Consider the following 27,087-nt stretch of genomic DNA (forward strand, 5'->3'; position numbering starts at 1 on the left):
ACCCGGGCTTCCGTTTTTTCCCCCTTGTCATTTATACTTTTTTGTAGGGGGTCGAGTAATTTCAGGCTGTGTTGCCTTTCGAAGGAGCCGCCTTTACTTCTACAAGATATGATGAGTCCATGGATTTCATCCTTGTGGTATTTATCCTCCTGCTAACAGGAAGTGGCAAAGAGCACCACAGCAGAGCTGTATATATAGCACCTCCCTTCCCTCCACCCCCAGTTATTCTCTTTGCCTGTGTTAGTAATAGGAAGAGGTAAAGTGAGGTGTTGGTTTTAGATTCTTCAATCAAGAAATTTTTTTATTTTCAAATGGTAACGGTGAGTACTATTTTCCTCAGGGAGAAATCGTCAGTCTGGATTCCCAAGAGGAATGAAGAGATCATTTTTCTGTCCTGAGGTTGATGATCTTAGCAGACGTTACTAAGATCCATTCTGGTTCCCACAGAGCTTCTGAAGGTAGTGTAAGAAAAATCTTCATTGTTGAGAACGGTGTCATGCTACAAGCAGCATTGAGGTATGTTCAGTCTTTTATTTCTGAGGAGACTTGTTATATCAGAACTGGCTGACATTATTCCCTGTAAGGGAAGGGGTATGCAGTAGACCTATATGGATTATGGTGGTACTGAAATTCCGTTTTATATATATTGATTACTACTGTTATGTCACTCAATAGGGGCTTGACACTGGTTGAGGCAGCTGAGAGACTTTCTATATTTATTATTTGACATAGTGATATGTTGGAATAAAGGCATTAGGGGACCACATGGCTTATTAAAACCGCTTCCCATGCGGTTATGGAGGTTTTCTCCTCACTAGAAGGCAGCAGACACTAGCTCTGGTGGGGCCTACGTTTGATTTTTAGTCACCGGATCGTTATTGAATCAATCTTGAGTACCCTGGGGGCAGGTGCTGTTATCGTTTTTTAAAGTTTATTTACAAATAAAAAGACACGTTAAAAGGTGATTTAGCTTTCTTCTCAAAGTGTGCAATAATTTTTGGATAATTTGAACAGTTTAGTATAATTTTTAGTGCTGAAAAATCGTTTTTGGTGCAATACAGAAAAATTGTTGCACTTTTATTATTTAAAGGCGTAGTACATTTTTTTTTGAAAATTCTTTGAATCTATAAATAAAGTTAAAATCGACTATTGTGGCTATTGCTAGTCTGTTTAACATGTCTGAACTTGAGGAAACTCCTTCTTCTATGTGTTTAGAGGCCATTGTGGAACCCCCTCTTACTTTGTGTACCTCTTGTACTGAAAGGGCCTTACAATGTAAAAAGCATATTTTATGTAAAGAAAGTGTGCCTAAGGATGGTTCTCAGTCTGAAGAGAATCTGGATATGCCGCCTAATTCTTCCCAAGTGTCACAACCTTTAACGCCCACCCAAGTGACGTTGAGTTCCTCAACAGCGTCTAATTCTTTTAATCTGCAGGATATGGCTGCAGTTATGTCAACTACCCTTACAGAGGTATTATGTAAGTTACCAGTGTTACAGGGTAAATGCAGTAGGACAGGAATCAATGTGAATTTCCGATGTGCCCTCACAGGGATCTGAGTTGGGGGTCAGGGAACTTTTGTCTGAGGGAGAACTTTCGGAAACAGGAACTGTATTAACTCAGACAGATTCGGACGTCATATCCTTTAAATTTAAGCTAGAACACCTCCGTCTGTTACTTTGGGAGGTCTTAGCGACTCTGGATGACTGTGACCCTATCATGGTACCACCAGAGAAATTGTGTAAAATGGACAAATATCTGAAAGTTCCCGCTTACACTGATGTTTTTCCGGTTCCCAAGAGAATCTCGGAGATTATCAAAAAGGAGTGGGACAGACCGGGTATACCGTTCTCTCCCCCCTCCTAATTTTAAGAAAATGTATCCCATATCGGACACCATTCGGGACTCTTGGCAGACTGTCCCTAAGGTGGAGGGAGCTATATCTACCCTGGCTAAGCGTACAACTATTTCTATTGAGGACAGCTATGCTTTCAAAGACCCTATGGATAAGAAATTGGAGGGTCTTCTAAAGAAGTTATTTATTCATCAGGGTTTCCTTTTACAACCGACAGCCTGCATTGTTCCAGTTACTACTGCAGCGGATTTCTGGTTTGATGCCTTAGAAGAGTCTCTTAAGATTGAGACCCCTTTAGAGGATAGTTTAGATAGAATTAAGGCTCTCAAGCTAGCTAATTCTTTTATCACAGATGCCGCCTTTCAAATTGCTAAGTTGGCGGCTAAAAATGCAGGTTTCTCCAACATAGGTGTGTCCGGTCCACGGCGTCATCCTTACTTGTGGGATATTCTCTTCCCCAACAGGAAATGGCAAAGAGTCCCAGCAAAGCTGGTCACATGATCCCTCCTAGGCTCCGCCCACCCCAGTCATTCTCTTTGCCGTTGCACAGGCAACATCTCCACGGAGATGGTTAAGAGTTTTTTGGTGTTTAAATGTAGTTTTTATTCTTCAATCAAGTGTTTGTTATTTTAAAATAGTGCTGGTATGTACTATTTACTCTGAAACAGAAAAAAGATGAAGATTTCTGTTTGTAAGAGGAAGATGATTTTAGCAGAAGTTACTAAAATCGATTGCTGTTTCCACACAGGACTGTTGAGATGAAGTAACTTCAGTTGGGGGAAACAGTTGGCAGACTTTTCTGCTTAAGGTATGACTGGCCATATTTCTAACAAGACTATGTAATGCTGGAATGCTGTCATTTCCCCTTATGGGGACCGGTAAGCCATTTTCTTAGTTAAATAAAAGAATAAAGGGCTTCATAAGGGCTTAAAAAACTGGTAGACATTTTTCTGGGCTAAAACGATTGCTTTGCTAGGCATATTTTGCAGATTCTAACTATTAATGGTTATTATAATCTTGGGGATTGTTTAGAAAAACGGCAGGCACTGTGTTGGACACCTTTTTCAGATGGGGGCCTTTTCTAGTTATAGACAGAGCCTCATTTTCGCGCCACTAATGCGCAGTTGTTTTTGGAGAGCAAGGCATGCAGATGCATGTGTGAGGAGCTAAAAATCACTAAAAAAGCTTATAGAAGGCATCATTTGGTATCGTATTCCCCTCTGGGCTTGGTTGGGTCTCAGCAAAGCATATAGCTGGGACTGTATAGGGGTTAAATGTAAAAACGGCTCCGGTTCCGTTAATTTAAGGGTTAAAGCTCTGAAATTTGGTGTGCAATACTTTTAATGCTTTAAGACACTGTGGTGAAATTTTGGTGAATTTTGAACAATTCCTTCATACTTTTTCACATATTCAGTAATAAAGTGTTTTCAGTTTGAAATTTAAAGTGACAGTAACGGTTTTATTTTAAAACGTTTTTTGTGCTTTGTTGACAAGTTTAAGCCTGTTTAACATGTCTGTACCATCAGATAAGCTATGTTCTATATGTATGAAAGCCAAGGAGTCTCCCGATTTAAATTTATGTGATAATTGTGCCATAGTGTCCAAACAAAGTAGGGACAGCAATGCCACAGATAATGATATTGCCCAAGATGATTCCTCAAATGAGGGGAGTAAACATGATACTACATCATCCCCTTCTGTGTCTACACCAGTTTTGCCCACACAAGAGGCCCCTAGTACATCTAGTGCGCCAATTCTTATTACCATGCAACAATTAACGGCTGTAATGGATAACTCTATAGCAAACATTTTATCCAAAATGCCTACTTATCAGAGAAAGCGCGATTGCTCTGTTTTAAACACTGAAGAGCAAGAGGACGCTGATGATAACTGTTCTGACATACCCTCACACCAATCTGAAGGGGCCATGAGGGAGGTTTTGTCTGAGGGAGAAATTTCAGATTCAGGAAAAATTTCTCAACAAGCTGAACCTGATGTTGTGACATTTAAATTTAAATTAGAACATCTCCGCGCACTGCTTAAGGAGGTATTATCTACTCTGGATGATTGTGACAATTTGGTCATTCCAGAGAAATTATGTAAGATGGACAAGTTCCTAGAGGTTCCGGTGCCCCCCGACGCTTTTCCTATACCCAAGCGGTGGCGGACATAGTAAATAAGGAGTGGGAAAGGCCCGGCATACCTTTTGTTCCCCCCCCCTATATTTAAGAAATTATTTCCTATAGTCGACCCCAGAAAGGACTTATGGCAGACAGTCCCCAAGGTCGAGGGGGCGGTTTCTACTCTAAATAAACGCACTACTATTCCTATCGAAGATAGTTGTGCTTTCAAAGATCCTATGGATAAAAAATTAGAAGGTTTGCTTAAAAAGATTTTTGTTCAGCAGGGTTACCTTCTACAACCAATTTCATGCATTGTTCCTGTCACTACGGCAGCGTGTTTCTGGTTCGAGGAACTAGAAAAGTCGCTCAATAAAGAATCTTCGTATGAGGAGGTTATGGACAGAGTTCAAGCACTTAAATTGGCTAACTCTTTTATTTTAGATGCCGCTTTGCAATTAGCTAGATTAGCGGCGAAAAATTCAGGGTTTGCTATCGTGGCGCGCAGAGCGCTTTGGCTAAAGTCTTGGTCAGCGGATGTGTCTTCCAAGACAAAATTGCTTAACATCCCTTTCAAGTGTAAAACATTATTTGGACCTGATTTGAAAGAGATTATTTCAGACATCACTGGGGGAAAGGGCCACGCCCTCCCACAGGATAGGTCTTTTAAGGCTAAAAATAGGCCTAATTTTCGTCCCTTTCGCAGAAACGGACCAGCCTCTAATTCTACATCCTCTAAGCAAGAGGGTAATACTTCACAACCCAAACCAGCCTGGAGACCAATGCAAGGCTGGAACAAGGGTAAGCAGGCCAAGAAGCCTACCACTGCTACCAAAACAGCATGAAGGGATGGCCCCCCGATCCGGGACCGGATCTGGTGGGGGGCAGACTTTCTCTCTTTGCTCAGGCTTGGGCAAGAGATGTTCAGGATCCTTGGGCGCTAGAGATAGTTTCTCAAGGTTATCTCCTGGAATTCAAGGAACTACCCCCAAGGGGAAGGTTCCACAGGTCTCAATTATCTTCAAACCAAATAAAAAGACAGGCATTCTTACATTGTGTAGAAGACCTGTTAAAAATGGGAGTGATTCATCCAGTTCCAATAAGAGAACAAGGGATGGGGTTTTTATTCCAACCTGTTCATAGTTCCCAAAAAAGAGGGAACATTCAGACCAATTTTGGATCTCAAGATCCTAAACAAATTTCTCAAGGTTCCATCGTTCAAAATGGAAACTATTCGAACGATCCTACCTACTATCCAGGAAAATCAATTTATGACCACGGTGGATTTAAAGGATGTGTACCTACATATTCCTATCCACAAGGAACATCATCAGTTCCTAAGGTTCGCTTTTCTGGACAAGCATTACCAGTTTGTGGCACTTCCATTCGGATTAGCCACTGCTCCAAGGATTTTCACAAAGGTACTAGGGTCCCTTCTAGCGGTTCTAAGACCAAGGGGCATTGCAGTAGTACCTTACTTGGACGACATCCTGATTCAAGCGTCGTCTCTGTCAAAAGCAAAGGCTCATACGGACATCGTCCTAGCCTTTCTCAGATCTCACGGATGGAAGGTGAACAAAGAAAAAAGTTCTCTGTCCCCGTCAACAAGAGTTCCCTTCTTGGGAACGATAATAGATTCCTTAGAAATGAGGATTTTTCTGACAGAGGTCAGAAAATCAAAAATTCTAAGCTCTTGTCAAGTACCTCATTCTGTTCTTCGTCCTTCCATAGCGCAGTGCATGGAAGTAATAGGATTGATGGTTGCAGCAATGGACATAGTTCCTTTTGCACGAATTCATCTAAGACCATTACAACTGTGCATGCTCAGACAGTGGAATGGGGATTATACAGACTTGTCTCCGACGATTCAAGTAGATCAAAAGACCAGAGATTCACTCCGTTGGTGGCTGACCCTGGACAATCTGTCACAGGGAATGAGCTTCCGCAGACCAGAGTGGGTCATTGTCATGACCGACGCCAGCCTGGTGGGCTGGGGCGCGGTCTGGGAACCCCTGAAAGCTCAGGGTCTATGGTCTCGGGAAGAATCTCTTCTCCCGATAAACATTCTGGAACTGAGAGTGATATTCAATGCTCTCAAAGCTTGGCCTCAACTAGCAAAGGCCAAATTCATAAGGTTTCAATCAGACAATATGACGACTGTTGCATATATCAATCATCAGGGGGGAACAAGGAGTTCCCTAGCGATGGAAGAAGTGACCAAAATAATCCAATGGGCGGAGGATCACTGCAATCTGCAATCCAAGTCTGCAATCCACATCCCAGGAGTGGAAAATTGGGAAGCGGATTTTCTGAGTCGTCAGACATTCCATCCGGGGGAGTGGGAACTCCATCCGGAAATCTTTGCCCAAATAATTCAATTATGGGGCATTCCAGACATGGATCTGATGGCGTCCCGTCAGAACTTCAAGGTTCCTTGCTACGGGTCCAGATCCAGGGATCCAAGGGCGACTCTAGTAGATGCACTAGTAGCACCTTGGACCTTCAACCTAGCTTATGTATTCCCACCGTTTCCTCTCATTCCCAGGCTGATAGCCAGGATCAATCAAGAGAGGGCCTTGGTGATCTTGATAGCTCCTGCGTGGCCACGCAGGACTTGGTATGTAGACCTGGTGAATATGTCATCGGCTCCACCTGGAAGCTACCTTTGAGACAGGACCTTCTTGTTCAGGGTCCATTCGAACATCCGAATCTGGTTTCCCTCCAACTGACGGCTTGGAGATTGAACGCTTGATTTTATCAAAGCGTGGGTTTTCAGATTCTGTAATAGATACTCTGATTCAGGCTAGAAAGCCTGTAACTAGAAAAATTTACCATAAAATATGGAAAAAATATATCTGTTGTTGTGAATCTAAAGGATTCCCATGGAACAAGATAAAAATTCCTAAGATTCTATCCTTTCTACAAGAAGGTTTGGAGAAAGGATTATCTGCAAGTTCTCTAAAGGGACAGATCTCTGCTTTTTCTGTTTTACTTCACAAAAGACTGGCAGCTGTGCCAGATGTTCAAGCATTTGTTCAGGCTCTGGTTAGAATCAAGCCTGTTTACAGACCTTTGACTCCTCCCTGGAGTCTAAATCTAGTTCTTTCAGTTCTTTAAGTTCCGTTTGAACCCTTACATTCCGTAGATATTAAGTTATTATCTTGGAAAGTTTTGTTTTTGGTTGCAATTTCTTCTGCTAGAAGAGTTTCAGAGTTATCTGCTCTGCAGTGTTCTCCGCCCTATCTGGTGTTCCATGCAGATAAGGTGGTTTTGCGTACTAAGCCTGGTTTTCTTCCGAAAGTTGTTTCCAACAAAAATATTAACCTGGAGATAGTTGTACCTTCTTTGTGTCCGAATCCAGTTTCAAAGAAGGAACGTTTGTTACACAATTTGGACGTAGTCCGTGCTCTAAAATTCTATTTAGAGGCTACTAAAGATTTCAGACAAACATCTTCCTTGTTTGTTGTTTATTCTGGTAAAAGGAGAGGTCAAAAAGCGACTTCTACCTCTCTTTCCTTTTGGCTTAAAAGCATTATCCGATTGGCTTATGAGACTGCCGGACGGCAGCCTCCTGAAAGAATCACAGCTCACTCCACTAGGGCTGTGGCTTCCACATGGGCCTTCAAGAACGAGGCTTCTGTTGACCAGATATGTAAGGCAGCGACTTGGTCTTCACTGCACACTTTTGCCAAATTTTACAAATTTGATACTTTTGCTTCTTCGGAGGCTATTTTGGGAGAAAGGTTTTGCAAGCCGTGGTGCCTTCCATTTAGGTGACCTGATTTGCTCCCTCCCTTCATCCGTGTCCTAAAGCTTTGGTATTGTTTCCCACAAGTAAGGATGACGCCGTGGACCGGACACACCTATGTTGGAGAAAACAGAATTTATGCTTACCTGATAAATTACTTTCTCCAACGGTGTGTCCTGTCCACGGCCCGCCCTGGTTTTTTAATCAGGTCTGATGAATTATTTTCTCTAACTACAGTCACCACGGTATCATATGGTTTCTCCTATATATATTTCCTCCTGTCCGTCGGTCAAATGACTGGGGTGGGCGGAGCCTAGGAGGGATCATGTGACCAGCTTTGCTGGGACTCTTTGCCATTTCCTGTTGGGGAAGAGAATATCCCACAAGTAAGGATGACGCCGTGGACCGGACACACCGTTGGAGAAAGTAATTTATCAGGTAAGCATAAATTCTGTTTTTGCCATTTTAGCGCGTAGAGCGTTATGGATAAAATCGTGGTCTGCCAATGTGTCATCTAAGTCAAAGCTCTTGGCTATTCCTTTCAAGGGTAAGACCCTATTCGGGCCTGAGTTGAAGGAAATCATTTCTGACATTACTGGAGGTATAGGTCATCTTCTACCTTAGGATAAGTCTGTTAAGATGAGAGGTAAACAAAATAATTTTTGTTCCTTTCGGTACTCTAAAGGAGTACCCTCTTCTTCCTCTTCCTCCACAAAACACCAATGGAATTTTGCTCAGGCCAAGTCCGTCTGGAGACTCAACCAGGCTTGGAACAAGGGTAAACAGCCCAAGAAGCCCGCTGCTACTACCAAGACAGCATGAAGGGGCGGCCCCCGATCCGGGACCAGATCTAGTAGGGGGCAGACTTTCTCTCTTTTCCCAGCTTTGGACAAGAGATATCCAGGACCCCTGGGCACTGGAAATCGTGACCCATGGGTATCAACTGGAATTCAAAAGTTTTTCTCCCAAGAGGGAGATTTCTTCTTTCACGATTGTCTGTAGACCAGATAAAAAGAGAGGCGTTCTTACGTTGTGTAAAAGACCTCTCTACTATGGGAGTAATTTGTCCCGTTCCAAGACTGGGACAGGGGTTTTACTCAAATCTTTTCGTGGTTCCCAAAAAAGAGGGAACGTTCATACCCATTTTAGACCTCAAAAGTCTAAACAAGTTTCTAAGAGTTCCATCCTTCAAGATGGAGACTATTCGAACAATTTTACCAATGATCCAGGAGGGTCAATATATGACTACCGTGGACTTGAAGGATGCATACCTTCATATTCCTATTCACAAGGATCATCATCAGTACCTAAGGTTTGCCTTCCTGGACAAACATTTTCAGTTTGTGGCTCTTCCCTTCGGGTTGGCCACAGCATCCTGGATCTTCACGAAGGTTCTAGGGTCCCTTCTGGCTGTTCTCAGGCCGCGGGGTATAGCAGTGGCGCCTTATCTGGATGATATTTTGATTCAGGCGTCGACTTATCATCTAACAAAGTCTCATACAGACACAGTGTTGTCCTTTCTGAGAACTCACCGACGGAAGGTGAATCTAGAAAAAAGTTCACTAACTCCACAGACAAGGGTTCCCTTCTTGGGAACTCTGATAGATTCTATAGCCATGAAGATTTTTCTGACGGAGGTCAGAAAGTCAAAGATTCTAAATACATGTCAAGCCCTTCAGTCCAATCCTCGGCCATCAGTGGCTCAGTGCATGGAGGTAATTGGATTGATGGTGGCGGCAATGGACATAATTCGTTTGCTCGATTTCATCTCAGACCACTGCAACTGTGCATGCTCGGACAGTGGAATGGGGATTATGCAAATTTATCTCCTCAGATAAATCTGGACCAGGAGACCAGAGACTCTCTTCTTTGGTGGTTATCGCCGGATCATCTGTCCCAAGGGACGTGTTTCCGCAGAACCTTGGGTGATAGTGACAACAGACGCCAGTCTACTAGGCTGGGGTGCAATCTGAAATTCCCTGAAGGCTCAGGGTGTATGGACTCAGGTGGAGTCTCTACTTCCAATCAATATTCTGGAATTGAGAGCAATATTCAATGCGCTTCAAGCGTGGCCTCAGTTGGCTTCGGCCAAATTCATCAGATTCCAGTCGGACAACATCACGACTGTGGCTTACATCAATCATCAGGGAAGAACGAGGAGTTTCTTAGCGATGACAGAAGTATCCAAGATAATTCGATGGGCAGAGGCCCACTCTTATTATCTGTCAGCAATCTACATCCCAGGAGTGGAAAACTGGGAAGCGGACTTTTTAAGCCGACAGGCATTTCATCCGGGGGAGTGGGAACTCCATCCTGAGGTCTTTGCCTCACTGATTCTCCGATGGGGCAAAGCGGAATTGGATCTGATGGCGTCTCGACAGAATGCCAAGCTCCCAAAATACGGATTCAGGTTGAGGGATCCTCAGGCCGAACTGATAGATGCCTTGGCAGTGCCTTGGTCGTTCAACCTAGTTTATGTGTTTCCACCGTTTCCTCTCCTTCCCCGGGTGACTGCTCGGATCAAACAGGAGAGAGCTTCAGTTATTCTAATCGCGCCTGCGTGGCCACGCAGGACTTGGTATGCAGATCTAGTGGACATGTCCTCTCTGCCTCCGTGGAAACTTCCAGTGAGACAGGACCTTCTCATTCAAGGTCCTTTCCAACATCCAAATCTAATTTCTCTGCAGCTGACTGCTTGGAGATTGAACGCTTGATTTTATCTAAGCGGGGGTTCTCTGATTCGGTCATCGATACTTTGATTCAGGCACGTAAGCCTGTCACTAGCAAGATCTATCATAAGATATGGCGTAAATATCTTTTTTGGTGTGAATCCAAGGGCTACTCATGGAGTAAAGTTAGGATTCCCTGGATTCTGTCTTTTCTCCAAGAAGGATTGGAGAAAGGGTTATCAGCGAGTTCCTTAAAGGGACAAATCTCTGCTTTGTTAATTTTGCTACACAAACGTTTGGCAGATGTTCCAGACGTTCAGTCTTTTTTTTTTCAGGCTCTAACCAGAATTAAGCCTTTGTTTAGACCAATTGCTCCACCCTGGAGTTTGAATTTAGTTCTTAATGTTCTTCAAGGGGTTCCGTTTGAACCCATGCATTCCATAGGTATTAAGTTATCTTGGAAAGTTTTGTTTTTGGTTGCTATTTCTTCTGCTCGTAGAGTTTCTGAGCTTTCAGCATTACAATGTGATTCGCCTTATCTTATCTTCCATTCTGATAAGGTGGTTTTACGTACCAAATTGTTGTTCCTTCTTTATGTCCTAACCCTTCTTCTAAGAACGAGCGTATGTTGCATAACCTGGACGTGGTCCGTGCCCTGAAGTTTTACTTGCAGGCAACTAAGGATTTGCATCAATCATCTTCATTATTCATTGTTTTTTTCTGGAAAGCGTAGGGGTCAGAAAGCTACGGCTACCTCTTTCTTTTTGGCTGAAGAGTATCATCCGTCTGGCATATGAGACTGCTGGACAGCAGCCTCCTGAAAGAATTACGGCTCATTCTACTAGGGCTGTGGCTTCCTCATGGGCATTTAAAAACGATGCTTCTGTTGAACAGATTTGCAAGGTTGTGACTTGGTCGTCTCGTCACACTTTTTCCAAATTTGCCAAATTTGATACTTTTGCTTCTTCTGAGGCTGGTTTTGGGAGAAAGGTTCTTCAAGCAGTGGTGCCTTCCGTTTAGGTTCCTGTCTTGTCCCTCCCTTTCATCCATGTCCTGTAGCTTTGGTATTGTATCCCACAAGTAACGATGAAAAACGTGGACTCGTCATATCTTGTAGAAGAAAAGGAAATTTATGCTTAGCTGATAAATTTATTTCTTCTACGATATGACGAGTCCACGGCTCTCCCTGTCCTTTTTAAGACAGGTTTAGATTATATTTTATTTTTTATAAACTTCAGTCACCTCTGCACCTTTGGCTTTTCCTTTCTCTTCCTAACTTCGGTCGAATGACTGGAGGTGGAGGGAAGGGAGGAGCTATATATACAGATCTGCTGTGGTGCACTTTGCCACTTCCTGTTAGCAGGAGGATAAATCCCACAAGTAAGGGTAAAATCCGTGGACTCGTCATATCGTAGAAGAAATCAATTTATCAGATAAGCATAAATTTCCTTTTTTGTCCACCTACTATAAGTAAATAATAAGGAGCCTTCGCTGTTTCTCTACCCCCCCCCCCCACCACCACCATTTTACGGTGATTTTGTGGACTTCCACTGCTCCACAAGCCCAGCCCTTTCTTTTTGTTCAGGTTTAGGCAGTACTTATTTCCCCTGCTTTATCTTTTTTGCTTTTCTTTTTTTCCTTATTTACTTGACTATATTTATGATTGAGGATCACGGAAGTGGGAAGAATTTTAAAGGGACAGTCTAGTCAAAATTAAACTTTCATGATTCAGATAGGGCATGCAAATGTAAACAACTTTCCAATTTACTTTTATCATCAAATTTGCTTTGTTCCCTTGGTGGTATTTTTAAACCTAGGCATCCTCAAACTGATTTCTAAACCGTTGAAAACCGCCTCCTAGCTCAGAGCATTTTGAAAGTTTTTCACAGTTAAACAGTACTAGTTCATGTAGACTTATCTTAGTGCTATTGACAGACATGAAGTTAAGCCAACCAGTGCAGACTCCTAAATAACTCCACGGGAGTGAGCACAATGTTATCTATATGATATACATTGTATATCATATAGATAACATTGTGCTCACTCCCGTGGAGTTATTTAGGAGTCTGCACTGGTTGGCTTAACTTCATGTCTGTCAATAGCACTAAGATAAGGGGGCAGTCTGCAGAGGCTTAGATACAAGGTAATCACAGAGGTAAAAAGTATAATATAACAGTGTCAGTTATGCAAAACGTTGGAATGGTTAATAAAGGGATTATCTATCTTTTTAAATAATAAAAATTCTGGTGTAGACTGTCCCTTTAAGCTCAGGTGTGTTGGTACGCCTTTTGCCTCCTCCTAGAGATCAGGAAGGGAATATTGCCACACGTGATTACTCATGGACCCTCTTCCATAAAAAATAATAATTTATCGGGTAAGCATACATTTAGTTTTTGTTAGCAAACATTGTTTTGAAGTTCCTTAATCTAATAATCTCTACTGAGGCCACTAAGTGACAAATATGTGTCAGGGTTAGGCATTTTTTGCCTGCAATGTGCACTTTCAGTTGACAGAACTGGGTAAACTGACAATTTTTAGATTTAAATCACCGGTACAGGATAAGGGGACAAAAATAAATAATGAAAGTATGTTGCAGTTATTTTACTATGCATATTTAAACATTTATATATGTGGTTTAATAAGAAGAAAGCCGATTTTAATTTATTTATGTATTAAAAAGCTTGAAACAGTTTGTGCTGCTTTAAATTACAAAGAAAAATATGGTAGAAATGATTCACTCATGACTATTTAATGAGAACCTCCAATAATTACCTTGAGGCTTTATTTCGCTTAATAATTAATGACTCTGTTAAACTTTTAACTTTCATTCCATTATTTGTTAACTGTTTAAACTATTGTGCGGCTTGATTTATTACTTTGAGATTGGCTTGGTTGCTTTAATCTATTTTGATTAATAAAAATACATTTAAAGGGACAGTCTACTCCAAAATTGTTATTGTTAAAAGACAATCCCTTTATTACCCATTCCCTATTTTGCGTAACCAACAGTTATATTAATATACCTTTTTACCTCTGTGATTACCTTGTATCTAAGTATCTACTGACTGCCCCCTTATCTCAGTGCTATTTACAGACTTGCTTTTTAGCTAATTAGTGCTGACTCATGAATAACTCTAAGGTGTGAGCACAATGGTATATATATGGCACACATGAACTAGAGGTGTCTTGCTGTGAAAAGCTGTATGCAATAGACATATGCGAGACTAGGGTTTATTGCTTAGTGCCTTTTTTGAGATCTTTATGGAAGTCTTCAGCATCTCTCTCTTTTCTGCTTGGGCCCTTCCTTTTTCTCACATATAGCACTGAATGTTTCATAAAATTCCTTTATTCTTCACATTAGGGTTATGCCATATACCTCGTTTCAGATGTAATACCCTTAAAGGGATAGAAAGGGCAAAATTGAAATTTGCATGGGTGCATTTCAATGTGAAATAAAAGCATTTTTGCAATATACTAGTAAAAGTTAAGTTTTTTTCTTCAACACATGTACATATCCTGTGAGTGCCCATGCGCCACTATTCAAACACCACACCTTCTCAGAAAGTCAGTGGTGGCCTGTATGACACTAATTACGTCTTCAGCTCTCAGAGCTTGAGGATATGTGTGTATGCCGCATTTGTGCTAATGAAAGTTTATTGCAAAAAGGCTTCTATTTCTGCACATTTCAGTTTTGCTATTTGTATCCCTTTAATCAGGTCTTCAAATCTTGAAATGTTTGCAAAATTGTGTTGAAAAGGTTTTGTGTGTTTTGTTATCTGCAAATCAGTGCTTTTTCAGTATAAGACTGCTGGTTACGCTGCTGGTGTTGTTGCTATGATGGAAAACATTTGTTTTGTTTTCTTTTTAGAAATACCACTTTTCTGGAATTTCTAAATGGTCCTTAAAGGGATATGAAATCCATTTTTTTTCCTTTCATGAATCAGATAGAGCAGACAAGTTTAAACAACTTTCTAATTTACTTCTATTAGCATTTTTTCTTAGTTCGCTTGGTATCTTTTGTTGAAAATGAGGGACGTAAGCTTAGGATCTGTCTTATTTCTGGAGCACTATATGGCAGCAGTTTTTCAGCATTATTCCCTGCCATGTAGTGCTCCAGATGCCTACCTAGGTATCTCTTCAACATATCATGGGAATGAAGCAAATTTGATAACAGAAATACATTGGAAACTTTTTTTAAAATGGTCTGCTCGGTCTGAATCACAAAATATTTTTTTTTAGGTTTAATTTCCTTTAAAGGGGTTCTCTCACTGCCCATTAATACATACGCTAAAGGTACTGTATTTGCGTTGTTAAAGACCTCCTCAATACTTTTACTACAGCTAAGCTATTTTAAGGATGACCCACTTCCAAAATAGTCTGTTTAATGTGATTAAACCTGCTTGTTCTTTTAGTTAATACCCTGAATGCCCTTCCATTGGAGCTGATACAGCATGCTGTGTCTACCTAGAGTGCTGCACTATATCATAAATCTGAGCAAACGCTGTGCTCTGCAGAGACACCGCAGGAGTGCTCACTCAATCGGCTCCTATAATGTTAAGAAATAAATAGCTTCAGTGGAACGGCTGTCGAAGTTAAAATAAAATTTAAGAACGTGCTGCAGTTTTAATTACATTAAACAGATTATTTTGGAAGTGGGGCAACCTTAAAGGGCCATTATAGTAAAAAAATGTCATGCTCTGATTTGTAATTTTATTACCAGCGACCCTGTAATGCAGGCATCCTCAAACTTAGCCCTCCAGAGGTTTTAGAACTACATTTCCCATGATGCTCAGCCAGCTGATATGCTGGCTGAGCATCATGGGAAATGTATTTCCAAAACCTCTGGAGGGCCAAGTTTGAGGATGTCTGCTGTAATGCCTTGTGTTTAACCCCAGGTACATGGTTAAAGGACCATTATTGTGATAAAATAAACCTGCCACTGACCGAATCAGCAGGCATACAGCATGTCATGATTTTACTATTATGCCCTTTAAAATAGCATATCTGTGGTAAGTGTATTCAGTGGGTGTTTCTTTTACAATATGTTTAGTGTCGCTTTTACTACTATTTGCATTGTTAGTGTCTAAACTGGGTACTCTGCAAGCCTTTGCTCCTTACATTATTATTATTTTTTAAATCCGCAAAGGAAGTCTTTAGAAATCGCCATTAATTTCTCCACAATATTCTCACTGAATGTAGATTCTGTGATTTGTATTTTTGATATGGAAAATTCTCTTATGTTTCATTTGAAAGGAATGAAGCTTTGTTGGAACAAATCTCTTTCTTGTCTTTTTTCAGTATTTTTTTTTAGCTTTATAAGTTTCCGTCTTTCCAAATGATTTTTGGACATTATAAAAGTGCAAGTGTCAAAAAAAGTTAAAAAAGGTCACATTGTTATAAAATAATGTCCTAAGAAATATATTGCAATATATTTCCATTTATATCTCCAAAGACACCTTTGTTTTTTTCATTACCACAAGGGGTTCCATTTATCAAATGTTGGTCAATCATCCCGATCAGCATCAGCATTGCTAAGGTCATGCGTTGCTTTGCTGTGATCTCAGGAGATTTCCCTAAAATCTCGAGAGATTTCATAAACTGAATAGGAAAATAAAATGACTGTACCTGCACATGCCAGATGCACACTCCCTTTCAAGTCCTGGAACTAGCATTTTGATTGGCTGCTTAAAGTCTTTTTACAGTGGGGTGTGAATACTTAGGAAGTTTTGAGGTGAATATGTTCCTTTTTTTACATAGAGATTTTCAGGTGATATTTTCTAACCAGCTTTTTACAGCTCTGCTGCATTACTTTCAAGTGCTTCAACATTTGGATATCGTGTCCCTTTAGGGAGCAGCGGTCTTATGACCGCTGCTTCTTAAAGGGACACTCAAGTCAAAATTAAAGGGACTAGAAACCCAAAATTTGAGTTTCATGATTTAGGTAGAACATACAACTTTCCAGTTTACTTATTTATTACTTATTTTATCAAGTGTGTTTGATTATCTTGGTATCAGTTGTTGAAGGAGCAGCAATGCACTGCTGGTTTCTAACTGAACAGATGGGTGAGCTAGTGACAATTGGTATATCTATATGCAGCCACCAATCAGCAGCTTGAACCTAGGGTTCCTAGCTGCTCCTGAGCTTTCCTAGATAAACCTTTCAGCAAAGGATAAAAAAGAAGGAAGCAAATTAAATAATAGAAGTAACAATAGAGATACGCAGAGGGTAAGAAAGAGCACACCGCTTACTTCCTTGTTTTTGTAAGAAAAATATTGGAGAGGCAAAGGATGGTGAGAACGGTCAAAAACAGCCCACAGACCACCTCCAAAGACCTACAACATCATCTTGCTGCAGATGGTGTCACTGTGCATCGTTCAGCAATTCAGCTCACTTTGCACAAGGAGAAGCTGTATGGGAAAGTGATGTGGAAGGAGCCATTGCTGCACACACGCCACAAACAGAGTCGCTTGAGGTATGCAAATGCACATTTGGACAAGCCAACTTCATTTTGGAAGAAGGTACTGTGGACTGATGAAACAAAGATTGAGTTATTTGGTCATAACAAGGGGCGTTATGTATGGCGGCAAAAAACACAGCGTTTCAAGACAAACACTTGCTACCCACAGTAAAATTTGGTGGATGTTCCATCATGCTGTGGGGCTGTGTGGCCAGTGCCGCTACTGGGAATCTTGTTAAAGTTGAGGGTCGCATGGATTCCACTCAAAATAAACAGATACTTGAGAATAATGTTGAGGAATCGGTAACAAAGTGGAAGTTACGCCGGGGCTGGATATTTCAACAAGACAATGACCCAAAACACTGCTCAAAATCTACTCTGGCATTTATGCAGAGGAACAAGTACAATGTTCTGGAATGGCCATCCCAGTCCCCAGACCTGAATATCATTGAAAATCTGTGGGGTGATTTGAAGCGGGCTGTCCATGCTCGGCAACCATCAAACCTAACTGAACTGGAGATGTTTTGCAAGGAGGAATGGTCCAAAATACCTTCATCCAGAATCCAGACACTCATTACAGGCTATAGGAAGCATCTAGAGGCTGTTATTTCTGCTAAAGGAGGCTCTACTAAATATTGATGCAATATTTCTGTTGGGGTGCCCAAATTTATGCACCTGTCTAATTTCATTTTGATGCATATTGCACATTTTCTGTTAATCTGAAATGTAGTCCTTCAGTTATCTGAGAGCTCAAAATGAAATTGCTGATCCAAACACCCAATTATTTATAAAGGAAAATCATGGAAATTGTCAGGGGTGCCTAAACGTTTGCATACGACTGTAAGTGTTTACATTTGTGATTGGCTGATGGCTGTCACATGATACAGGGGGAATGGGAATAGGCAGAACTTTGAAATTAATCAGAAATAAATCTGCTACTCATTTGAAGTTCAGACTAAGTGCGATTGCATTGTCTTTTTACCATGCATTTGTTGATTACGCAAATCCACTGTATTAACTTTTGTTTCAGGCCAGCCTTAAACAATGGGCCTCTGAGGCAGCCTCTGCTGATTGATAAATGGAGCCCTATGTGTACTCATGGCATTTACACAGTAACATTCCATTTTTTATAGCTTTGAAATATCCAGTACAATTATTGTATCAGCCCCATGAATCTCTTGAGTAGAAAAGAAATCCTATTAATATGAAATTAGTCATTTAAAGGACATGAAACCAAAAAAAAAATCTTTAGGATTCAGATAGATTGTAAAATTTTAAAAATCTTTACGATGTATTTATATTATCAAATGTACTCTTGGTATCCTTTGTTGAAAAGCGGTGTGGCTCATTAGCATGTAATTTTCTATAACACTATAGTGCCGCAGTTTTGCAATACCGCTTTTAACAATGTTACACATATGCAAGAATACTAGTTTTCACAAAGTGCTGTTCCGTGGCGCTCCAGAAATGTGCACACTGCCTACCTTGGTATGTTCCTCAACAAAGAATGCTATGAGAACTATGCATATTTGCTAATAGAAGTAAATTGTAAAGTGTATTCTCTATCTTAATTAGGAAAGAAAAATGTGTCTAGTGTCCCTTTAAGTGTTAGTTACAGATAGGGGTCGATTTATCAAAGGCTTCGCAAGCCTTTAGAACCCACACGACTGCAGGTTCTCACAAGATAACCTGCACGCCGTATTTAACAAGCAGCGGTTATCAGGCTTTCCTAACCTTTCGCCACCTCTCAAGTGGCGAATTTCAACTCCCCAGTATATTCTGACCGGGGAGATTGACAGCTCCTGCCCGTGCAGGGGGCGGGTTTGCACGCAAGCGCAAAATATCGCTCATGTGCAATGCTGAATTCCGGCAGGGGGAATTCAGCCCGCCAGAGGCGAGCTGCGGTGGACAGGGGCACGTTTGTGCGCCCCTGTCCGCCTCAGGTTGATAAATCGCCCCCATAGTCTTTTTGCAGTCCAGGAGCAAAGAGATGGGAGAGCAACCACCTGATGTGCTCAGAGCTAACAGCTCAGATTCTATTCTACTTTATCATTATTGTATTTATCTACTACAACAGAAATCACTTATAAAAGTTCATGCATTAGCAATTCAGGGTAGCTCTTTCCATAACAAGCATTTTAGACATTGTAAACTCAAATACTCCAACATAAAGAAACTTTAATCTTAAAGGGACAGTCTACTTGAAAACGTTTGTTTAGAAAGATAGATTATACCTTTATTACCCATTCCCCAGTTTTGCATAACCAATACGGTTATATTAATATACCTTTTACCTCTGTGATTACCTTGTACCTAAGTCTTTGCAGACTTCCCCCTTATTGTTCTTTTGACAGACATGCATTTTAGCCAACCAGTGCTGACTCTTTAATAACTCCATGGGAGTGAGCACAATGTAATCTATATTTCATATTTGAACGTGCGCTGTCTAGCTGTTAAAAACAGTCAAAATGCACTGAGATAAGAGGGGGCCTTTTGAGGGCGTAGAAATGAGTGTATGAGCCTACCTAGGTTTAGCTTTCAACAAAGAATACCAAAAGAATAAAGCACATTTGATGGTAAAAGTAAATTGGAAAGTTGTTTAAAAATGCTTTGCCTATCTAAATTATGAAGCTTTCATTTTGACTACAACTCACTGTCCCATCAAATTTTCCTGTATTGTTTAGGCTATAACATGTGTTATGTATATCAGGCATACAGTACTTACTGTATGCAGTTGGAAAGCTTCTCTAGGCTACTAATACTTTATAAAGATAACATTAGCATGGCACATAATAATAAGAGCAGATTTTGTTGGTTTTATATACTGTATATAATTAAATTTTTTCTTTACTTGTATACCTAACTTTCATTGTTTTCATGTCCTTATAATAGGAGTCACACTTGAAAGAAGACCAAGAAGTACTTCTTGTCAGAACAGATCAGTCAGGACGGTCATGGCCAGTGAATGCTACGTCAGATACGCTGGAGCAGAGAGGTGGCAGGAGGAAGAGACAGATGGTACACGCTTGGTATTGTTGTTTGCACTGTGTTGATTAAGCTTAATTGCATAAACAGCAGAAAAACATGAATAACGCAACTAGTCTGGAAAATACAGTTGTGATAAAGGGACGTGAAAGTCAACATAAACTTTCATGATTCGAATAGAGCGTGCAAATTTTATAGTTTACTTAAAATTGACCTCTTTCTCTTGTTAAAGGGACATTAAACAACTCAATATTTTAAAATTCAATTGTTTAATTGCATGTAGTAAAAAACAACTTTGTAATATACTTTTCTTCTTAAAAGGGAAGAGTCCACAGCTGCATTCATTACTTTTGGGAATTCAGAACCTGGCCACCAGGAGGAGGCAAAGACAACCCTGCCAAAGGCTTAAATACCTCCCCCACTTCCCTCATCCCTCAGTCATTCTTTGCCTTTCGTCTCAGGAGGTTGGCAGTGTCAGAAGATTGAAGATAGTCTCTCATGGAGGGTAGTAATCTTCGAAATGGGACTGGAGTTTTAAGTAATCCTGTCAGCCTCTCAGGGAGAGCATGGGGAAAGTTAGAGTCCGGAGATGCAGGGAGAGTCTTTCTGCAAAACCATCCCGACTCATTTTAACAGCTCCTTTGGCAATCTGACGGGTTTCACTGCCTGCCTTTATAAGTCCATGTCAGAAGCGAGGCTACTATCTGTCACACTTGAAAGGCCGTGTTCCTGTTCCACAGCATAGATTCCGGTAAGATTGTTTCATTGTATTTCAATATATGACTGTATTGTTAAACGAAAGAAGTCAGGGTCCCAGTGGGACTCCTTTATCTTATGGAATCAAGGGTTAATATCTCCTGAGGGGGTTTATTGAACAGGGGGGACTGTAATCATGTTTATGTGATTTTGTCTGCTATTGTGTAGTGATACTTGGGCTCATGGCGTTTCGGACATAATGGCCTTACTTCATCTTTTTGCGCAGCGTTATTTTGGCTTACACGATGCACCTCGTGACCGGGTGTGGTCACGTATTTCATTTCCGCACATTGACAGAGTGGCGACGGAGAGAGTCTGTTTGTTAGTGTCTGGTTCACAGGAGCTGGTGAGTGCTCCAACCATTGGAGGTTTCAGGTGCCGTTGGTGTTTGCCCATAAATGCAATTTCCAAGTTATGGAGCATTCTGATTTTTTGGAATGGATATCTCCGATTCGGAGAACACGTCTTGCGAAGAGTATGAAATGGCCAGGGTTATCCATGCCCATCAGTTATGTTCCAATTGCCGTTCTAGAGTACTCTATTCCACCGTATCAGGGGATTTAGAGTGCGTTGAGCCATCCGCCCCTGAGGATCCCATGTCCTGAGAGGCGCGTGCCACAGAACCTTCTTTTGCTACGCAAGCAGGTGTCCCTATGGCCGTTACTCCTTCTCCGGAAGGTGGCTTGTTTCCTCCAGAGGTTACGGCATGGTTCGGCTTGGCCATATCTATGGCGCTGGCACATTTATATCTCCCTAATGAGGTATTTTTATGATACTGTCCGTTTTCTTTTAACCGGGATTCGTCGGGCATGGGATCCCCTGAGTCAGTTAGACCTTCTGGGGAAGCGATGGCCTCTGAGGCTTCCGGGGCCCCTTCCTCGGGGCCAGGGTCATCCCATCGACCCGGGGAGGGATCATTTTGCCTTCCGTTATAGACTGGCACGTCTTTGTGTTTTGTTAAGGCATGTTTTGGCGGTGCTGGAGGATTCCAGCCCTACTGGGCAGAGGGATCCTCGGTCTTCTGTGGCGGACAGCAAACTGGATTATACGTGTGGAGATGAAGCAAACTCTTTATCGTCTCTGTTTTTCTTTCTTTAAGTATCTGTTCCAGTTCTGAGCTTGGGCCTCTAATCGACTGGTCCGGTTGTCGTGCCGTTTTTCTTGGGTGTTCACCCTAGGGTGCTGCTTTCATTTTATTTAATCCAGTTAGGATATATTTGATTTGTTTTAAAAAGCTCATGTCTGCTATAATTTTCCAGTTTGGGAACATTCTTTCTCTGGAACTGATACTTGCGATTTTGTGGTCACGTGCACACTTCCTTGGAGGCTGCGCGTTTTCTATATCAGAACTTAGTTATAATTATAGTTTGTTTTTCGATCCCTCTGGGGCTTCAATTTTTTTCTTGGATCTTGGACAGTTTCAGGTGTTCCTTGTGCCAGGCAGGTACTGGTCGGGCGCTAACCGCTGTTCCTTAAGGTTCATGTCACCCATGTGGTTCTGGTGTGCTGGTTATCCTCTTGGGTGTCAAGTTGTTAACTTTATGGAGTGTTTGTTTTATGTTTTATTTATTACTTGAGGGGGGTTTTTCGTTTCTTATACGTCATCTTGCTCCTCGTCCTCGATGAACGGAGTATCGGAGGGATTGTATAGGTCCTCTGCCGTTCCATATGTGGGGATCTGTCTATGATTCCTCATGGGTTCTGGAGGTTTCACACGGAACAGAAGTTCTCCATTCCCAGGGGGTTTGGAGGTTCGATGACCGCTGGACAGTTGGGGTACCAATTGAGAGGATGATTTTTGTTTCAATCTTGGAATTTTCCGGGTGTCTGTTTCCTTGTGGCCTAGGCGCAGGTGCCCCTCGAGGTCGCTGGGACTGGTTTTTCCCTTCTTGATTGGTCTGGTCATCTGAGTCCAGGAGTTCAGATATGTCCCCCCCTTTTTCTGTATATCGCACGCTCCCATAAGATGGAGCGCAGGGATTGAGTTTCTCCTCTTTTTTTTCTGGGAACTGCCTGAATTGAGGGGCTGCCCATGTTATTCCTGGTACAGGATTTCTAGGAGGCTGATCCGGTGAGGATCTTTGACTCTCCAACTAAGAGCCTAGTGGGTCGCTAAATTGCCCACATGGCTAAGGTTGTGGGCTGAATCCAGCTATTGTGGCATGTTCTCATTTTTTGGGAGCCCTGTCCCTGGTAAACTCCGGGGTCCCTGGACTGGGAGTGTTGCACTCGAACCTCTAGGAGCTCTTGGTTTCTGGGGTTGCAAGCGGAGGGTCCAGGGTTCAGATCCACCTACGGGTGCGGATTGCCATCTCGGAGGCCTGTCTAGAGGTCTTTCTAAGATCCTGATCTGAGTCTCTTGCGAGTGTCCAATGTTCAAGGACATTGGGGTGTGCTAGGCGCTACCTAGAGTGCCCTTCTCCGTAGGAATGTGTGCTAGCAAGCTGTATATTTCTGTCATGGATTCGTGGTAGCTTGCCAGCTGCTATTAATTGGTTAGAAGGTTCTCCAATGGTTAGTTTCCTCTTAGGTCCTTCACTCTCTTTGGAGGCGGACGTTCGCAGCCCGTTTTTGGTTTGGAGCAGAGGTCTGGGATCTTTCTGCTCTCTTGGGTCTGACAGTGTTCTTTTGTTGTCCCTGTTATCCTCCCTCGTGGGGGGTTCACGGTTGTTCCTTCCTCCATTGGTTGCATTGCTGCTGGTGTTGGTTGTCTCCCGGGATCTGGACTCTCCTGGTTGGGAATTACTGTTGATAATTTGGCACTCTCTATGGGATGGGGTCCCATGCTGACTTAGGGTCAACTTTTCTGCCCGGGAGCTGGAACTCGTGAGCTCTGTGTTTCCCTTCGGTCCTGATATAGGTTTCCTACCTATTTGTGGCTAGTTTTAGCGGTTCTATCTGCTAGACTAGGGTTCAGTGGGGAGCTCGTCGCTTCTTAGGAGCACCGTATGTTTTATGGTGTTGTGTCAGGGGATCTGTGGAGGGATTTTGTTCTTCCTTGCGTTCGCTCTCTCAGGGGTAGGGAGTGTCTCTTTGGGAGTTTGACTTTATAGTGAGTTCTTTTCCCTGGATGGTTGTTCTGTAACAACCTTCGTTTTGCTTTGTCTTTTCTGACGGTCCTTTGGATCTCCTTTTGGGTACTCAGTTCTCCCCTTCAGGGGTAGGTGGAGGTGCTTTTCCTTGGGGAAACTTCGTGCAATTTGAGAGCCTGCGGGACTTGGCTCCTTAGAGGCTTTTTGCTCAATGGAATCTAAGGATTTTGAGTGGTCTCCAGCACGGCATGCCGGTTGTTTATCTGATGGGCAGTTATTTTTGTTTTTCAGTTTTTATGGGTAATTTCAGGCTGTGGTTCCCTTTGAAGGGGCCGCCTTCTGTACCCGCCCTTTGTTTGCATTCAGAGTCCTCTATAGCTTGGGTATTGTTTTCCCAAAAGTAATAAATGCAGCTGTGGACTGTTCCTGTTTAAGAAGAAAAACTTAAATTATGCTTGCCTTATAATTTTATTTTCTTCTGACGGAAGAGTCCACAGCTCCCCGCCCGCATTTATTGATGAGGCGGCTGTGATTTAGATTCTTCTTCTGGCACCTTTTTCACCCTGATATTTCTCCTACTGTTCTTTGTTCCCTCGGCAGAATGACTGGGGGATGAGGGAAGTGGGGGAGGTATTTAAGCCTTTGGCTGGGGTGTCTTTGCCTCCTCCTGGTGGCCAGGTTCTGAATTCCAAAAAGTAATGAATGCAGCTGTTGACTCTTCCCGTCAGAAGAAAAGAAAATTATCAGTTAAGCATAATTTAAGTTTTCATTATTTATTTTGTTCTCCTTTCCTGTAATTTAATTCTGAATATTGTGGGCTTTCCACTTCATGTTAAACATGTACATACACAGCTATATTCCACACAGTCATTGATTGCACACTCTAGTAAGCCATGTATAACCATTTCTAATTGGCCTCAGCAGAAAAGGTAACCTAAGTACTTATATCATTTTTTAAAAAACACATACAAATTATTCCCAGGCTAATTTTTGCTCTGAATACATCATTTAAGCAATGCTTAATGGTCCCTTTAACATTTGTTGAAACTCAGCTTCTTTCCATGAGAGCATACATAAGTAGACCTAGCAGAATGTGCATGCCTTTAAGGTATATGAATCAGCAGATTGTGTTAAAAGAACAGCAACCTTCTTATATTCTTGCAAAATGAATTTCTCATTGTTGCCACTGCCTTTAGGGAAATAGTAGAGGAGATGTGCTCTTCTGAGCATGAGCAAAACAGACTTGCTGTCTCTCTAGCATTATCAGATCTCAAAGATTTATAACTTAAAGCTAGCTATGCCTTCCAATAGAGACCCCAACCGCCTTGTAGGGCTGTGACAGGATGTAATGGACAATGCATAAATGAAGTTAAAAAAATATCTCTATGGCTTACTAGCCTACAGGGAAAAGTTATTAGTCCACTCAATGTTAAAGATAGGAAAAAGTAAAAATTTTTTACTCGTCTGGGACTAGTGGAAATTTCAATCCCTGTATGTGTACGTTTGTGTGTGTGTGTCTATCTATCATTATTTATTTATATATATAGACACACATACACGTGTACACATATATACACACACAGGAAAGGAAGAATATAACTTTAATATTATGGGGTGAAACCGCCAGAGTTGATACATTTCTTATTCGTCCACTGCAATTTCTTACTCGTCCAGGATTAGTGGATCTAATATTAGCTCATTTTAGCTTAATATTGGCTTAAATTTTAGTTGAGTGGTCAGTAAAATCACTAAATATGCACTGGGGAGAACACTATACATAAAACAGTTAAAATACATCAAAGAAAGAGACTGGATCTAAAACTTGTCTGTCACTTTGTCAAACCGAATGCTTTATTTCCCATGTTTGTTTACATAGACACTAGGGGCTATATTACAAACTTGACCTTTGCGGGCGTGCAATAATTAACCAGCCATTACAAGTGGCTGGCTATTGCTACAGCGAACTCGCGGTAGCAATTAGTGCTCAGAAAATTAACCAGAGATCTGATCCCTGGTTAATTTTCTAAAAGTGCCCCAAATGCCCTCAAAATAGAGGGCATTAAAGTTTTTAATTACATTTTTTTATTTTTTTTTAAAATAAACTTTGGGATCTAAAGTTGTTGAGAGTGGGGTGTGTGAAAAAAACGGCACTGAAAAGTGCCTTTACATTGCGGTCAATGGGAACATTTTTTCCCAGTAAATATAAATGTATATGCTCATACATATATGCTTATACATATATTTACATATATATTTATGTTATTATATGTGTATATATACATATTAACACGTAAATATATTTGTATATCAACCCATTGGAGCCATTGTAATCTGGCCTTAGATGTTTTTCCTTGTCCACTGCTGTATCTAAATATTCATGGATCTAACACCAAAGGCTTATAAATGATTTGTCAGTTAAGTTGAAAATTGACTGAACTATAGAGCTGTAGACTTATTGTATTCTTTTATGTATAACACAGATTATGTAAATTAGAGGCCATTTAACATGACAATTAGTCAGAAGCAGGTTTTATATGAAGTATTTACATAGTATAAATTTACTTTAATGATTGATATCAATGTTTGGAATTCTAGTTTATTATGGAACATTACCATTAGATATAGCTTGCTCAAGGCTCAATGTTTCTATACTAATATGTGTCTTCCCTTTTATCTCCGAGGTACTGACACAAATAACTGAGAATGTCCACATAAACTCAATGACCACAGACTCTTGGCTCTGATTATCGTAGTGAGCCACAAATTAGCATATGACTTTATATTACATATTTAGAGAAAATTGCTAGTATAACCTGGATTTAATGCTCTGTGTAAATAATGATAAGAAACCAATTACAGAGATTAAGCTGGAAGAAAATGATTTTGAAAATGCTAACTACGTTGCAGTTGTTAGGAATAATATCTGAATCTCAGAATAATTATTAAGCAGTCGGCTTATCTGAGTCCAAGTTTTTTTTTTTTAAATAATATACTTTAAACACTTTAAACAGTTTTTGCAGTTCCCCATAAACTGAAGATGCTTCCTCAAAGTGTTTCCTATCTTCTGAAACTGAAGTGCTGAAAATTAAAAAAAATCATCTAATCCATAGAATTTGGAGTAGACACTTCATTTAAAGCAACTTCTGTCTTTGAGATACTATTGTTCATAATCATGTGCTTATGTTTTATTATATAATATACAAATAAGCATGAACTGGTTGCAATATTGTATTACTATTTAATAAGTTATCCAAAGAGACCAGCTATTGATGGTGGTTGCAGACTTTTGCACCCTAGCCCAGATTACAAGTAGAGCAATATCAATATCGCTCAAATTACATCCCTTTGGCGCACCATATTCTTTCAAAGGATATTACGACTGTGTTAAACATCGCTCATATTACAAGTTGAAAGTTATGGCTTGCGCTTGAGCAAAATCTTGAATAGCGCCAGAAGAATTAGCC

The 27,087-nt window shown here is 41.1% G+C and overlaps 1 protein-coding gene across 3 annotated transcripts in view; it reads left to right on the top strand.

Moving 5' to 3' along the window:
• CWF19L2 (CWF19 like cell cycle control factor 2) overlaps positions 1 to 27,087 on the top strand; it is an 803,233-nt gene that overhangs the window by 314,278 nt on the left and 461,868 nt on the right. For all 3 annotated transcript variants that reach the window (XM_053708563.1, XM_053708564.1, XM_053708565.1), the window contains exon 11: positions 19,743 to 19,868. In XM_053708563.1, coding sequence (XP_053564538.1) covers positions 19,743 to 19,868 — 126 coding nt within the window. The remainder of the gene's footprint in view (positions 1 to 19,742; positions 19,869 to 27,087) is intronic.

This window comes from Bombina bombina, chromosome 3, assembly GCF_027579735.1.
Source record: "Bombina bombina isolate aBomBom1 chromosome 3, aBomBom1.pri, whole genome shotgun sequence".
NCBI classification, from domain to species: Eukaryota; Metazoa; Chordata; class Amphibia; order Anura; family Bombinatoridae; genus Bombina; species Bombina bombina.